Source organism: Haliotis rufescens, unplaced genomic scaffold, assembly GCF_023055435.1.
Source record: "Haliotis rufescens isolate VD_foot unplaced genomic scaffold, xgHalRufe1.0.p SCAF_44, whole genome shotgun sequence".
Classification (NCBI taxonomy): domain Eukaryota; kingdom Metazoa; phylum Mollusca; class Gastropoda; order Lepetellida; family Haliotidae; genus Haliotis; species Haliotis rufescens.
The window spans coordinates 3,599,620-3,616,761 of record NW_025964157.1 but is presented as its reverse complement, the minus strand read 5'-3'; the positions used below and the strand labels follow the sequence as shown (position 1 = coordinate 3,616,761).

Genomic DNA, 17,142 nt, shown 5'->3' with positions numbered 1-17,142 from the left:
TGTCGTGGTACAACCCGAAACGATAGGAGAAGAGTTGCGTCTCTTAGGATAAACCGGAACAAATTATATTTGTTCTCAACCCGTGTCTGATGATTTTGCTATTGAGACTATAAGTTGTGTTAAATCCATTAAGTTATGGACTATGGGCGATGGGCGATGGGAAAAGAAAGTATACACTTGATAAATGGATTTGAAATTGTGATCCCCGTGTTCCCTGAGACGTCGTGCGCACGTCACCTGTGAGATACTCATTGATATGATGCGTGTGATATTGCCTTTGATAATCGTATCAAATACATCATCATGGAATAACCGTTCCTTGTTTGTTTTATTTGTAGCCACCCTCACATGTGTGTACTTTCTTTAGCCCGGCAGTTAACGGCGGACTTTAAATATAAATAACCCTGGTACAGATAAACTAGTGATCATTGATGTTTGAGAGTACAATACAGAGAGGAAATTATTTTTTATTAAATCAACTTTATGTTATACATATATATTCGTTTAACGATTTTATTACAAGGTACACACGGTTATTATCATTCGTGAAGACGTCCGATTTTCGATCACAAATCACTTAATTTCGTTAATCCGACATACTCGTTAATCCGACACAATCATGTGCAACCAACGATGTCGGATTAACGAGACTTGACTGTACATCAAGAAGAACACCCAGCACTATGGGGGAAAGTGTTGAAGTATGGAGAGCCCTGATCGGCACGTTTGTGACCCAAGTTCACAGGCAAGTGGAAAGATTTCACCTCCACCTCTGTGTCCGCCTTAACGGGGGACACAACAATGGCGTACAGGATTGTGTTGTGTACAACTGTTCTTATCACAACATGGACCACGGGATCGATCACTGCATCATCTATTGAACAAGAGATGTCTACACTGGATTCTGTTTCAAAGGTGAGATATGTATGAATGTACAGGACAGAGCAATCTTGTTAACATACCCCAAACAGGACCGTATCCACGAAGTTAGGAGACATCCGTTTGTTTCACTGCTATTGGTTGCCGGTGTCATAGATTCGAACCCGAGACATACTAGTGGGGACTTCGCAGGATTGGAATCAGCAATTATACATCAGATTAAGGAATCTGAAGACAGATAATCAAAAGACATACGATCTTTGAGAAAAGAACTCTATTCAATCAAAGCAGAGGTGAACTAAGAACATAAGTCAACAGAGAAGAACAGGTTATTCTCAGACTAGATGTTGACGAAGTATCCAACAAAGTAGATGAACTGTATTACTGGTCTGACAGTATTTGTGACCTGGAGTCTAGAGTAGAGCACCAGGAAAGACAGAGCTGACGAAATAATTTGATTGTATTTGGGGTTCCAGAGGGAATAGAGGAATCTTATAAAATGTGCAAGGAAAAGATACTAGACATTTTTAATAGAGCCAGACATCAGAACACTTTTCTGAGGCCGAGTTACAGGATCCAGACACCCACACACGGAGGCACACGTCCACAAGGCCAGGGCGTGTAAACATTCCTTGTAAGGTCATCTACACATTAGTAACAATGATTCCATAACAAAACACGGTTATATGATCATAGTCCTTGTTCAACAAAGCAATCTTAGCGGTTGGCAGGAACAGACACGCACACACAGACACACACACAGAGACACACACACACACACACACACACACGCACACACACACACACACACACACACACACACACACACACACACACACACACACACCTACGCGCGCACACAGACACGCACAGACACACACACACACCCCTACGCGCGCACACAGACACACACACACACACACACACACACGCGTACACATATATATGCCTACCACTAAGATCACGGAGTCGCTCTGGGCAGCACGACAAAGTTATATCTTGTACCCACGTATGAAGTAATGGATTGGACCCCTACTTTTGAGAACACTTTTCTGAGGCCGAGTTGCGGATCCAGACACCCACACACGGAAGGCACATGTCCACAAGGTCAGGGCGTGTAAACATTCCTTGTAAGGTCATCTACACATTAGTAACAATGATTCCATAAAAAAACACGGTTATATGATCATAGTCCTTGTTCAACAAAGCAATCTTAGCGGTAGGCAGGCACACACACACACACACACACACACACACACACACACACACACACACACACACACACACACACACACACACACACACACACACACACACACACACACACACACACACACACACACACACACACACACACACACACACACACACACACACACACACACGTACACATATATATGCCTACCACTAAGATCACGGATTCGCTCTGGGCCCTGTCCGACAAAGCGATCTTAGTGCTATGACTGTCGTAAGCCTTTGTTAAAGTATGGGAGCTACGATCATCTTAGCACTAAGATCACGGAGTCGCTCAGGACCTTAAGACTATCCAATAATACCTCCTGAGCATCTCCATACAGGTTACGACTACTGTACCAGTTAAAACCACCAATAACATAAAATGAGAAGCAAACGAAACTGTTTCCCAGTTTTTTTCCATATGTTTGCTTTTCAGTTGAAAATATACTAAGTTAGCGATATTATATCCAAAACTTTCTACCGGCGCTTTGTCAGCACACAATGAATACCGCTACATGATTTTATTTTTAAAAATATAATTTGATTTAAAACATTTACAAATGTACAAATGAAATCTTATCTTTGAAAATCAATATATTTGCTTTTTCGGCTCAAATATACAACATTTCAAACATGGTGGGGGTCATGTGGTTGCAAATGTATTTGTTATCCCAGTCTTCATTGAACAAATTTATTTTTACATAAAACTAGACAGCCGCTGATTACTTTTTATAAACTGTTGCAGGAATGAGTGATGGTTGACAGGCATAATTAAATTTAACAGTTCTTTCAATTTTCAAATGCATGAAACACAAACTCGGTCTGCTTTCGCTTCCCCCTCAGATCATATTGTAGTCACCATTTTGGGTCTGACAAACAAAGAATAATGTATGACAATTTTATACCTAGCTGGAGGAGAGAAGTGTTACAGACAGTAAACGAGGGAATGGACGAAATATACTTAGGCATTACGGTACCTTTAAATAACAATACGGGGCTGAACATAATGTTAGAACTATTCTCCCAAGAATTTAAAGAAGCGCTCTTGCAACATTCCGATGTGGAGTTACTGTGCCTTTAAATAACAATACTGGGCTGAACATAATGTTAGAACTATTCTCCCAAGAAGTTAAAGAAGCGCTCTTGCAACATTCCGATGTGGAGTTACTGTGCCTTTAAATAACAATACTGGGCTGAACATAATGTTAGAACTATTCTCCCAAGAAGTTAAAGAAGCGCTCTTGCAAAATTCCGATGTGGAGTTTCTCCATTGTGTTTCTATGGAGTTGAGGATGAAAAACAAATCAATTCTCATCATGGACGTTTACTCCGTTGAAAACATTCTGATACAAATGGTAAGCTGTCACTCCAGTGAGTGAGTATTGTTTTACGCTGCTTTTAACAATATTCCAGGAATATCACGGCGGGGGACACCTGGGCCCGCTTGCACAAAGCTGTCTTAGCGCTGTGACTATCTTAAGTCTATGGAAGAGTACGGAAAATCGAACCCGGGTCTTCGACGTGACGAGCGAACACTTTAACCACTAGTCTACCCCACCGCCCAACTCAAATTCGAAATGATACACGAATTATACACAGTATACATGCTCTTAAACATTGGGGATCATGAAACATAAATGTTAATACCAAGTATTTGAACAAAGATTAGTGCTGACGACAAGACCAGAAACAAGGCTCAACGAAATAGAGGTCAAATGGGACAGACGATTAGAAATCAACCTGAGACCTCATGATAGATTTGGTGATGGATCGGTTCATTGTGGCTTGGCATCAGTATGACTGAGCGAACACCACTCCATTTTGTGCAAAGAATGGCACTGGAAAGTACTATCGGGACAACATTCTGAATTACTGAGCAACCCCCGCGCTCCTCGTGCACGAATCGTCCATGCTCATCTCCAGCAACATCTATTGAATGCCATGGCCAGCATAGAGTCCAGATCTTTCCTTCATTGAACGCGACTGGGACATGACAGGGAGACGTGTGTGTCAACGTCATAGGCCGCCGACCACGTTGGCTGAACTTGGCAAGGCGCTGCAAGAGGAGTGGAACAGACGCCCTCAAATCGCTATTGGGAGACTCATACACAGTATGCCTCGTCGAGTGAATAAATGTTTGACAAATCGAGGTGGCATTACGCACTACTAAGAAAAAAACGTCCAGTTTGAAATATCCCATCTTGCCCCTATCACCCTTCTTATGCTCTAAGGATATAAGGAAAATTTTTATATCAATGACCACTCAGAATAGGTCGTGCTAAAATGTACATACATAATTTTTCATATGATCTAGTGATTTTTAAAAACCTTTTCAGGAAAACAATAGTCTCTCATTTCTAAACAAATGAACCAGAACATATTTGAGTGAGTGAGTATGGTTTTACGCCGCTTTTAGCAATATTCCAGCAATATTACGGCGGCGGACACCAGAAATGGGCTTCACACATTGTACCCATGTCAGGAATCGAGCCTGGGGTCCTCGGCGTGACGAGCTACCGCTAGGCTACCCGACCGCCCCCCAACATCATATGAAAAGCACAACTGTTACACATGTCAATATATCATATTTGTATCACATCGAATACAATCTATTGTGGTACAATCCGTATCGACAGGAGCAGAGTTGCGTCCCTTAGGCGTAACAGGAAATGATCGAGGTTTCGAATCCCGGTTCGCCCTGATTATGTTCCTTGTTTTGTCAGCGCAGTACCCGTTTTCGAAGAGCCGCTAAATCAAATTCACTCTCATTTAACACATGTACTATGGTTTTTATCAGTTTATAAAGAGATAAATGCATTTTAAATTTGACTGGAATGAACAAATCTCCATCTAATCGTACCAAAATATTAACTGTAATGTTTGAGATTAAGTTACGTAAGGGAGGTCGGGGCAGATTTCTGAAGTTCATTTCCTTCTGCCCGTTAGAAGAATTTGACAGTTATAGAACTGACGGAGGATCGACGGCGGGCAGCACGCTTACTACAAGTTCATTTAGACATTACCCGAGAAGATCCGGCGTAGAATAGGTCTTCACTAACTCATGCTTGTGACTATGCTTGTCGTAAGAGGCGACTAGCTGCATCGGGTGGTCAGGCTCGCTGACAATGTAGATGCATGTCATCGTATCCCAATTATCGAAAATTGCGTGGATCGATGCTAATGATTGTCTGGTCCAGACTCGATTATTTCGGGCCGCCGTCATATGGCTGGAACACAAACTCACCCGACTTAATGCAATCAAATATTACATCTCCTCACCAAAGACACAAATTACAATGGGCTGCACACAAAACTATTAATTTAATGTTCCCCGTGCACATCGTTGCCCAAGGAGAAGAGGGAGATGGGACATTTATGTTTGTAAAGTTTTTATTATTGAAAACAAAAGAGATGCGGAGTTACAAACGGATATTTTACGGAAATTGGCCATTGTTTTGAATGTGACGTGTCTTTTCGCCATAACCTCTAAGGAGGTTGTACTTTTGTTTAGTAAGACCTCATCTTATGAGGTTTTACTTTTTCCGGGTACGATCTGATAAGTAGAGAAGTTTGTAGTTTGGACTTAGTGTTTCAAACTTTCAATGTCCTAAAACCAAAGACAAGAAATGAAACGTGTTCATTATGGATGACGGGAATCAGGCCAACAACCTCTTGATCAGTTGTCAGACACTCTAGCCATTAGACCACATAACTGGCTGAAGGTAGGTGGTTCGTTTGAAGGTTGTTCATTTTCTTCTCCAGTTTGCTAATAATCGTTTTATATTTTCTAGTCTCTTACGGGTATTAATTACCCAAATGTCATTTAATTCAATATTTAGGGTCATATCTAGTACATCAAAATTACCATTGTGCCAATCTAACTTTTTGTGTGGACAATATTTAATACTACTGCCTGACATAGAACCTTACCATAGGACCTTCGTTTTGTTAATATTGATCTTTGGACCAGAAATTTTATAATGTATCAAGTATATTAAGCGCAATACATAAACTTTGTTCAGATCCATCTAAAAATAAGTCTGTATCATCAGCATATTGATTAATTTTGTATTCATTATCATTTAGTCTGATAGGAGCCTAATATTTTCGCTTATACATCGCCCTGATATAAAAGCTGTTTGATTTTCATGTATTAGTGTTGGCAATGATCTTCAAATACAATTTGCTATGCAGCAACTTAGGATTTTGTACAAAGTATTTAATAGAGTAATGGGTCTCTTTTTTATAGTATTCTTCTGTCTTTATTGGGGTTAGGTATGGTAGTTATAACACCCCTTTTCATAGTTAGTGTCAGTCGATTATTCTCAAAGGTATCCTTTATAAATCTATAAACTCAAACAGATATCTGTCGAGAAAAAAATTCAAAATTCAACTGAGAACCCCTTGTGGATTTATTTCTTTTCATTTTATGGACTACTTCTTCTATTTCTTTTTTGTGTAAGGGTTCATCAAGAGACAGAGATAGATTTTCCTCTAATTTTCATAAACAATGTTTCTTGGAAGAGAGAATCGTTTATTGATAATTTCAAATCTTCGTCATCAACAATGTTATCATTAATAGAAGATTTTTCTTTGTATTCATTTTTAGTCTCTGCAATTGTATTTTTGACAATATCAATATAATGTTTTTGATATAAAAGAGAGGTATTAAATTTCCAATATCCTTTACCCTATCTTTATTTCCAGCATTTGTTAGAGTAAGGGAAATAACGGAGTGATCCGATTTGTATTCTGGCAAAATTGATGAATCTATTGTCATATCTAATAAATCTTGTGAGGTTATGAAGAAGTCTAACCTTGCTTGTTGGCGGGGATTTTTTTCCACCACGTACATTTTTCGCATCTTTATTTAGTTGTCTCCAAACATCCAGAAGATCTAGTTCTTAAATTTTATCCATTAATACTTTTCTTGCTTTTGGATTATTTACATGTTTGTAGTTTTCAAGATCTCTATTTGGGTTGAACACTTTATTCCAAATTACCGTTGAACTATTGACAAATTCGGCCATTTTTAAAAAAAAAAGCTTATAAAATTCAGGTTTATCGTCATTTGCATCGTCATTGTATTGTGCCCTCTTCTATATGTGAAAGCTTTAAAAACTTAAAGCCCGAAAGTGATGCAGGTCTAAGACGTTTACCACTTCGGTGAAACCCACGAGCACGGGTATGGTGCTGACAAACCTAGAAACATAATCGGGTCGAACCGGGATTCAAACCCCAAATTATATGGTTCTGGCGTGCCCAAGGGACGTAACTCTGCACAGCGAATCGCGGCGCCTCAGTCGACTGGGCCACCCGTGCACCCTTACCACACTTAGAAGAACATGGGTTATAGTGAAATATTTTGTTGTGGATATAACATGATGTCAGAGGGGTATATCTGCAAAACTTTTAGTCATTTGAGCAGATTGTTTTGCTGGGAAATATATAGGGCTTTGTGACCTTTGAGACAATGGCCAAACCTGTTGTGATAAAGTATTTGCAGAAAAAAACAACGCTTAAATCTTGGTCTCAAACACGTGTTCTCAGTTTCATCGATAAAAACAACAACATGGAATTAAACTTTAATAAGCTATTTATTCTTCACAACTGACACCAGGCAGTAGCAGAAGGCGTGGCATGTCCCGTGTGTCAGAGACAGAGATAGTTCAGGTATGTGTAGGTTTTGAAGTTTGTTATATGAGTAATATATGTAAAAAACATCTCCATTTTAATTTTTCACTAATCATAGACAAAATATTGGAATATATTAATTAAATAAATATAAAAAACCCAAGAAAGCAGTGAAGCTGATCATCCAAATCCAGCCGCACCCTGGTATCAGTGTAATTATGATGATGATAAATGATTGGAACGCAGTGACAAACCGAATCAGTGCCTTCATTTTGGACTAAGCTGTAATAAGGGACCGTTTAAGTCAGTGGGAAGTAAAGGTGAAGTGAATGAGTAAAATTTCACTCCCTAAAGGACACTATGGCTTCGTGTATAGATAAAAGGCATATGTAGCTTCAGGTATACACAAAGGCCATATGTAGTTTCACGTATATACAAAATGTCACTATATAGTTTCACGTATATACAAAATGTCACTATATAGTTTCACGTATATACAAAATGTCACTATATAGTTTCACGTATATACAAAATGTCACAATATCGTTTCACGCATATACAAAATGTCATTAATAATTTTATGTGTGCACAACACCACTCTGTAGTTTCCTATATACACAACACCACTCTGTAGTTTCCTATATACACAACACCACTCTGTAGTTTCCTGAATAACAAAAGGCGCCATTCCAGCAGTTGCCTCATGTACAAGCAACGCTTCATGAAAATATTGAATCGTTTTTGAGTTATGCGTTAAAACTACATCTGAACGGAGTCAAATTTTTTGCCTTGGAATCGAAAATTATAAGAAATAAAAATATCATAAATAAGCAAGGTTCAGAACTTGTCTTGATTTTTTTGCCATGTTTCAGATGTGAACCATTGTGAACAGCTGAAAAAATAACCCTACTCTCATATGTACATATGTTCATATAACTTGTTTACCAATTCCTGTAAAGCAAACACCACCTGTTCCACCCTTGTCTGACGTGTATACAAAGTTTAAATTGGATATTGAAAAGGTTATGAATGATGCTCCAGAAATTACACACAGTGATAACGCATAGAGGTTTTTAAAGGACATGTAACATATACGAGGGCTGGCTGAAAAGTTCTAAGCCTAACTGTGAAAGACCCGTACCAAGTCGATGGTTTTCATTTATTTCTCCACATAGTCCCCTTCAAGGTTTACACACTTATGCCAGCGATGCTGCAAGGCCTGGATGCCGGTCAAGAAGAAATTTTCTTCAGCCACCCTGAACAAGTCATTCTCAGCAGAAATGACGTCATCATTACTGGGGAAATGGCGACCGGCTAGTTCCTTTTTCATCTTGGGAAACAGGTGGAAGTCCGACGGGGCCAAATCGGGTGAATAAGGTGGATGGTCAATGGGTTGGAAACCACAATCATGAATCGCTGATATACCGATTTGTGAACAGGAGCATTGTCTTGGTGGAACAGGACTCCTTTAGTGAGCATTTCCCGTCGCTTGGCTTTGATAGCTTCACGCAACTGTCTCCATAGAACAGCATAACACTTCCATTGATAGTCTGGCCTTTTTCAAGAAGAATCAGCAGAATACCCCTCGAATCCCAAAGAGACTGAAGCCAGCGGAAGGAACCGACTTGGCTTTTTGGGGGGCTGGTGATTCCGGATGCTTCCATTGTTTAGACTGAATTTTGGTTTCTGGTTGAAAATGATGAATCCAGGTCTCATCCATGGTTACAAATCGGACCAAAAACTCATCGGATTCTGCTTCAAAACGGCATAAATTGTCACGGGACGTCAGCAATCTGACACGCTTATATACCGATTTGTGAACAGGAGCATTGTCTTGGTGGAACAGGACTCCTTTAGTGAGCATTTCCCGTCGCTTGGCTTTGATAGCTTCACGCAACTGTCTCCATAGAACAGCATAACACTTCCATTGATAGGCTGGCCTTTTTCAAGAAGAATCAGCAGAATACTCCTGGAATCCCAAAGAGACTGAAGCCAACGGAAGGAACAGACTTGGCTTTTTTGGGGGGCTGGTGATTCCGGATGCTTCCATTATTTAGACTGAATTTTGGTTTCTGGTTGAAAATGATGAATCCAGGTCTCATCCATGGTTACAAATCGGACCAAAAAATCATCGGGATCTGCTTCAAAACGGCATAAATTGTCACGGGACGTCAGCAATCTGACACGTGTCTGATCCGCTGTCAAGAGGTTTGGCACCCATCTTGCAGAAACTTTTGTCATTCCCAACTCGTTGGTGATAATGTGCTCAACCCTCTCATGAGAGATGCCCACAACACTGGCAATATGTCGAGTGGTCAATCGTCGATCAGCCATCACAATGTGATGTACCTGGGTAATGTTTTCTGGAATGGTTGCTGTTGAAGGCCTTCCTGGACGCGGGTCATCGTCAAGGTTCTCTCTGCCACGTTTGAATTCTGCAGCCCACTTCTTTACAGTGGAAAAAGGAGGGGCATCATCCCCTAAAGTGGAGACCATGTCAGCATGTATCTGTGTTGGATTTAGCCCTTTCAGTTGCAGGTACTCGATGACTGCCATATAGCCAGTTTTGTCCATTGCTGGTGATTTCAATGTGTAGGTTCACAAGATGGTCTGGTACAAAGACAATAATAACACTACAGTTGCAGATCTTACGTCTATGATTCATTACATGATTGTACTTGTTGGTGGCAAAAGTTTGTTTCAATCCGATTGAGATATCCCACTTAGGCTTTGAACTTTACAGTCAGCCCTCGTATTAATGAACTAGTGAAAGTTTGAAATGCAACACAAGGACGTGTGTTAGACTTGTTGTCAGAGTTCAAATCTCCGTCTGGTGTTTCTGGAAGCGGACAAGATCACAAAAAGACATCTTCCTCATTTAAACTATTCAAACGTCAAAACATTTATTATATCCTTTTTTGTATCCAGATAGAGTTGTTTAATGTTATAGGGATATTTACTGTTACTTCAATCAATCAGAAATACTATACATCAGTACAAATAACTGATACCAATGAGGACACAAGTTAACCAATTCTCAAAGCATCCATTCACTGTTATAGCCTCCACAAATAGCTGAACGCTCGTTGTGTTATATATTTGTTCAGCACACGTAGAAGCCTTGACGAGCTCGGTTGTTTAACTGATAATCTAAAGGCTTGCACCATACCTAACTACGTGAGCAGATTTCTCATTTAGTTCTGTCACTGTGAGTGAGTGAGTTGGGTTTTACGCTGCTTTGAACAGTATTCCAGTTATATCACGGCGTGTCAGCTTAATGTGGAAGGAAAGCCGAAGTGATGCAGGTCTCAGACGGTATCCCCTTATTGATGAAGCCAAGGAGCAAGGGTATGGTGCTGACAAACCTAGAAACATAATCGGAACGAACCCTGTCACTATGCGTTCCTTTAACAAATGTCCTTTACAAATCAGGTCAGATTTCTACACGTGAAAGATCGTCCTCTGTTTAATCACTGCCATGGTGAAATACGTTTACAAGAGCCGATCTGGACATTGTCGGTTGTCAATTTTGTATATCTTCAACTGTGCATGGAGATAAAAATTATCTCTATTTTAAAATTCAGCGGCGCAGAATTTAAATACATTTACATATCTTGCAGACGTAACACACAGCAGACCGTCACCATCAAGACAGACACCAACAGGATGTTCCAGACCATCCTGGCGTGTGAGGACATCTTTGACAAACTGCCCCGATTGTGTCAGCTGAATCACCTTGTGGGAGTCATAGTCTACAAGCAGGATATCTCCTGTGCTGGTTGTTGTGATACCCCAAGGATATGTCAGAGCTCTGTCTCCTGTGGGAGTGTAGGTGAAAACAGCGGCTCCTTCACTGGTCACAGATACAAGGGATTTTACTCCTCTTTCACTGACTATCAAGTTGTTGTTCCTGGTGACGTGGATGTGGTCTGGATTCCCTATCACCCCCGTGTTGATAGACCTCAGTATCCTCCCTGCCATGTCCAGTATGTCCACACAGTGAGACTGTTCATATCCACCTGCCGCCAGCTGTGAAGGACTCAGAGCAGCGAGAGCGTAGTACTGCTTGCTGGTTTTGATAGTTGACAGTAATACAGGATCTGGGGTAACATTCACTGTAACTATTTCCATTCTGCTTGGAACACTGACAGCTATCTGAATCTCACATAACTTGGCTATTTGCCAAGGATAATTAGAAAGCAAGAGCTCATTATGAAAGGATTTGAAGTTTGATTTGTAATATGTTTTTAGTCTCTTGTTATTATAATCTGCAACTACCACCACTTTGATGTCATCAACAGTCAACACTGTGACGTCCCACAACCAAGGATCCTTCCCGTCCCCATCTTCCTCGCAGTCAATGGTGTGATGTAGAACAGGGGAAGACCTTGGGTCACTCACATCATGGACGACTTGAACCTCCCCCAGCTGTAGCTCAACAACTGCTTTACTCAGCTTGTCCAGGTCGTGTGTGAATACAACCAATCCTGCTGCTGGCCTGTTGTTCGTGTCTCTGTTGTCGGTAGACGTCTCACCCATCGACTCATAGACGGCATACATGTCCATCTCACAGTTGGACGTCACAGCATTGGCTGTGAACTTATACTGCTGCTGGTACATCTGTAGCTCGATCTCCTGGGATTTTATATCTGCTTGTAACTCATGTAATTGTTCATCAGTAGATTTGTCGATGTCACCAAGGAGTTGCTTCTCTTTTCTTAAAATAGCACACATCACTGTTTCCCGTGTCTTCATGACTTGATCTTTAAGGGTTTGTGAATTACTCTTCACATCTTGAATTTTAGATTTTCTCCGGGTTAGGATATTATTCGCAGCTGCAATGTTGATTCCGAGTTGCTCTATTTTGTTTGTCAGTTGTTCCTTCACAAGAGGGGTCATACTCTCAATTGTATCAACATCCTTACATGTCCTGTGTCTTATACTGCAGCATTTCGTGCATATTGCCCGCTTGCAATCTTTACAGAACAACTCTATCCGTTTGTCTCTGTGGACTTGACACGTGAAGCGACGCTTGACCTTTGTCTTGGTGTGATCAGACAAGTGAGCGACTTCATGGTCACACAACCCTGGCATCATGTTGTGCAACTGGAGACATCCTTCACAGTACACAACATCGCAGACAGAGCACCAAGAAGTGGCGGGAGTTGTCTTTCCTTGTTTTGTACAAACACCGCACAAGTTTTCCTCCACAGCTAAAACAAACAAGTGTGTTTTATTTCATTTGTCAGAAACAAGAAATAATAACAGGTAACACATTAATTTTGTAACAAACGGCCACGCCCTTTCTGAAGATAAACATATCATATGGCACGGGTTGTAATGAAACAATGATGCTGTGTCACAATGTAGCACTCCCCTGTCAATCATGACCTACAGGTAATCATAATCACAAGATTATATTTGCTGGCTAGATATACAATAACAGATGCATAACGGAAACTGCGGCGTTGTAGCGGCTTTATATATGGGAGCCTTAACTGACAGAGAACATAACATGCACGTTTTCCATTAGCATGCTTCATTACAATGTAGGGCCATGACACAGCCAGTCAGATGTACCTGCAACTAAAGATCAACCCCACAGTTCTGTCAGCACATCCCTGTGCTAGCTATGGGATGTCACAGTGGAGGGCGACTAAGATCAACCCCACAGTTCTGTCAACACGTCCCTGTGCTAGCTGTGGCATGTCACAGTGGAGGGCGACTAAGATCAACCCCACAATTCTGTCAACACAACCCGTCCTAGCTGTGGCCTGTCACAGTGGAGGGCGACTAAGATCAACCCCACAGTTCTGTCAACACATCCCGTCCTAGCTGTGACATATATTGCAGCCCTCAATCAGGATAAGCAGACACAAATTAACATGAAGTAAAAATAAGCACTTCTGTGAGTGAATGCTCGTCAATGCACAGATGTGTTGTCGTTTAAAAACCTTTGAAAAAGGTATATTAGTCAGGCAGTAGTATTATAAGCTGATTACCCTTTGTGCTGGGTCCAAAGTCGTCCATCAGCCCCTGTATGACGTGGCTTGGTTTCAGCTGACTGACCCACTCCTCCACTGGACTGTCAGGGTTGGTCACATTCGTCTGTTGTCTACAGGAGGGACATGGGATGGACCTGGCTTGTACTGCTTCCGGCTGTGTCTTGGTGTATTTCAGCAGACAGGACTTGCAGAATGTATGATGACACTGAAGTGTGGCAGGGTTTGTGAACACCTCTGTACAGATGACGCAGGTGAGGTGGTACTCTGTGAGCTTCTTAGCGGTCGCCATCTGAAGCCAAACTGATAGTTTAGTGAAGTATATATGCACATGTTATAGACAGAATCATACAACATGTACATGAATGCATCATCCCCAACGTCCCAAGACGTGACATCATTACAAGACAGTGAGACAGGAGTTTACATGACAATACGGCGCCCATTGCATGTATATCTGTGGAACATCACGACTCTTGTTAATTATGTTTTACGTAAGTCGCACTAAACCTCAAATACCACACAGTATCATGATACCATTTCACGTTCTCCCCTAAGTAATGAATATGTACATTCCATGAAGTGGAGAGACTGTGTGGAATGTATGCCATGTTTTTCAAACACATACCTGTCAACTCTCAAGCATCTCGCGTGAGTCTCACTCATTTATCACCTGTGTCACGCGTAGACGCAATGTTGAGGGAATTCTCACGCATTCATATAAAATGAAGATAAAAATATTTTGAAACGCTTTTCTCTTTTGATAATCGCGATTGCAACAAACAGTTTGAGAAAAATCATTCAAAACCAGTTTTCGCCATCGTCAAATATTGGCTTGTTTGGGGATACCCACTCTCCTCTGTGAACTACTACGTTAAGATTTAATAAAAATCGACAACGCCAAAGAATAACCAGTATCTGCCGAAACGCATTCCATTGGGCGTCATCTAAGGCAAAACAATGGTGAAAATTATGTGAATAGATATTTTGAAATCAGTGTCGACACCAGGTGTTCGCTTCTGCTGTGCATCGTCAGGCAACAAACATTTACTTCATGGATGAGTAAAACCTTCAAGTCTTCATTACCGGATACGGATTGTCCACTCACACGCACATGCACGCCCGCAGACTCAAATACACACACATCACACACACACAACAGACAAAATCATACAGGCATATACTGTCATATGACTGATATTAAACATACATGCAAGCCGATGATGCTTAAAGGGACATAACTCTGATCCAATCTTGTTATCGCCACAACACCTCCCCCGACCCGAAGAACTTACCTATCGTTCATGTGGTGTTTCCAGCACGCTTGTTAATGTACATAAAACGCAATCTTCACTTAGTCAGCAAATCAAATGACCCGAGTATGCTAATGTGCGGGGTAGATGGGTGGACACCAGCAGACGTTTCGGCTAATTTCTACTTTTGTTATAACCGGTAACTACTTTTATCATATAATGGGTAGGTTTCTCGGCATGATAAAGCCAAAGGATAAAAACGATATCCGTTGGGGTCATATGCGGATAGATATGCAAATATCAAAGGTCAAGTAGGACTACTTTCGCTGTTTATAAACAAACATGGCGTCGCCCTCGTCATTCTTCGATCGAGTCAGAATTAACCAATGGGAATCTGGATAAACTACAGGGATAATTGCTATCATTATAAAAAAACCAGTTTAATATACAGAAAATATTCGAATTAATTTTACGAGGGCACGAGGCCTAGCCAAGCGGGATCAGTAGCCATATCTGTGCTTGTAGACCTCTGCGGCTTGAAACCTTCTCCACAAATTAAAGTAGTTGGATTTTGCCGAAATATGTTTGAATTGTTACCTTGTTTCGTTTTGTCGCTGTGTGTACATCTGACTACACTTCTTAACGTTATAACAGGACAGACCGACTGTCAACAACGTCTGAACGTGGACGTGACGTCTCATAGGCTAGGGTTAGAGTAGCTTCCCTTTGACAAAGGGCAGTTACTCTAGCGGACAGACCGATGGATTGCCGCGAAAGGCATTAAAAAACAACTGTTGTTTTGCGTATATGTTGCTTCGCCACTGTATAAGAAACAGATTTCAGTTGGAACTATATTGGCTACTGTCACTGTCCGACTGACACATCACTTACCCTGTGACGTAATAAATATTAATGCGTGCATTCCAGGAATACTCGTAATGTTTCGGGAATGTTTGTGAGAGAGGGAAAGCGATTTTAAAGCACAGAATTAAAGAATGACATTATATGATAAAGAGGTTATCACGCTTCTGTGCTTGGGGATGGTAAATATCCTGTATTAGGAATAAACACTAAGCATTTAGCTCGCCAAGGCTAGCTAAATACAATGTTTATTTCCTAATGCATTATATTTACCATCCACAAACACACTCGTGTGATAGCCTCTATGTACTATGACCTCAGATAAGTGCAGTTCAAAATCTGTCTGCCCAGCTCTGTGTTAATTGATTTTGATAACAGTATTCTTGAGTGTGTAGCCTGTCACCAGCGATGACGATGCAGCTGCTGACTGACATCCTACAGAACTAAATGGATTGACGTTTAAGCTCATTTCCACTTTCGTTATAACTTGTAACTGCTTGTGTTTAAAGGCAGACGATAATCTGTCTGCCTAGCTCCATGTTAATTGATTTTTATAATTGTAATACTCTTGACTGTCTTTCACCAGCGATGACGATTCAGCTGCTGACTGACATCCTACAAAACTATATGGATGTAATCATGGTTGCCTCCTGCTGGATATGTCAATGTCAAGTCTACTTTCTGTGTTAAAGTCTAACCTCTGCCCTGACGTGTACAGATTAAAACATAGGTAACACAACGTACTGTCACATAATGTAAAATTTATATGTGTATGTGCAATGGCGTCTAAACATGTGACATACCGCTGTTACAACGTGGAGCTCTCTTCCCTGAAGTCGCCTCTCTTTCTGGTTCCTGAAATAACTGCAACCGCCCACCTCTTGTCATGTGAGGTAGATCACGTGAGGTAGATCACGTGATCTGGTATGTGCAGGTATGTACTTGTATCTCATTAGAAGCAGCTTTGTACGACTCTCTTCAGATCTGTACAATCAAGCCACCACTCCAGTATGCAAGAGTTTGACAGTTTGACCATTAGGCATTTATTTAAAATAATCTGTGCAATTTCTTTTGTTATTTCAATCAAACGTGAACTGATACAAGGTGTATTTTTCGAGAGAATGTATTGTAACACAGGGAGGAGTTGTCCCCCTTAGACCATAATATTGCATATTGAGCTTGGTTGCTGCTCATGACCCTTAGGTTTTTTTCTGTTTAAGGGCGGTGGGGTAGTCTAGTGGTAAAAGCGTTCGCTCGTCACGTGTGACGCTTATTTA

General features: G+C 40.9%; 1 protein-coding gene across 1 annotated transcript; it reads right to left on the bottom strand.

The window, feature by feature from the left end:
* Positions 1–9,479: 9,479 nt before the first annotated feature.
* LOC124111528 (tripartite motif-containing protein 2-like) lies at positions 9,480–16,775 on the bottom strand. The gene is made up of 3 exons (XM_048383096.1): positions 16,669–16,775; positions 13,752–14,043; positions 9,480–12,962 (listed from the first exon to the last, which is right to left on the bottom strand). The coding sequence occupies exons 2-3, from the start codon at positions 14,041–14,043 to the stop codon at positions 11,323–11,325; spliced, it is 1,932 nt and encodes a 643-aa protein (XP_048239053.1). The 5' UTR covers positions 16,669–16,775; the 3' UTR covers positions 9,480–11,322.
* Positions 16,776–17,142: the final 367 nt, after the last annotated feature.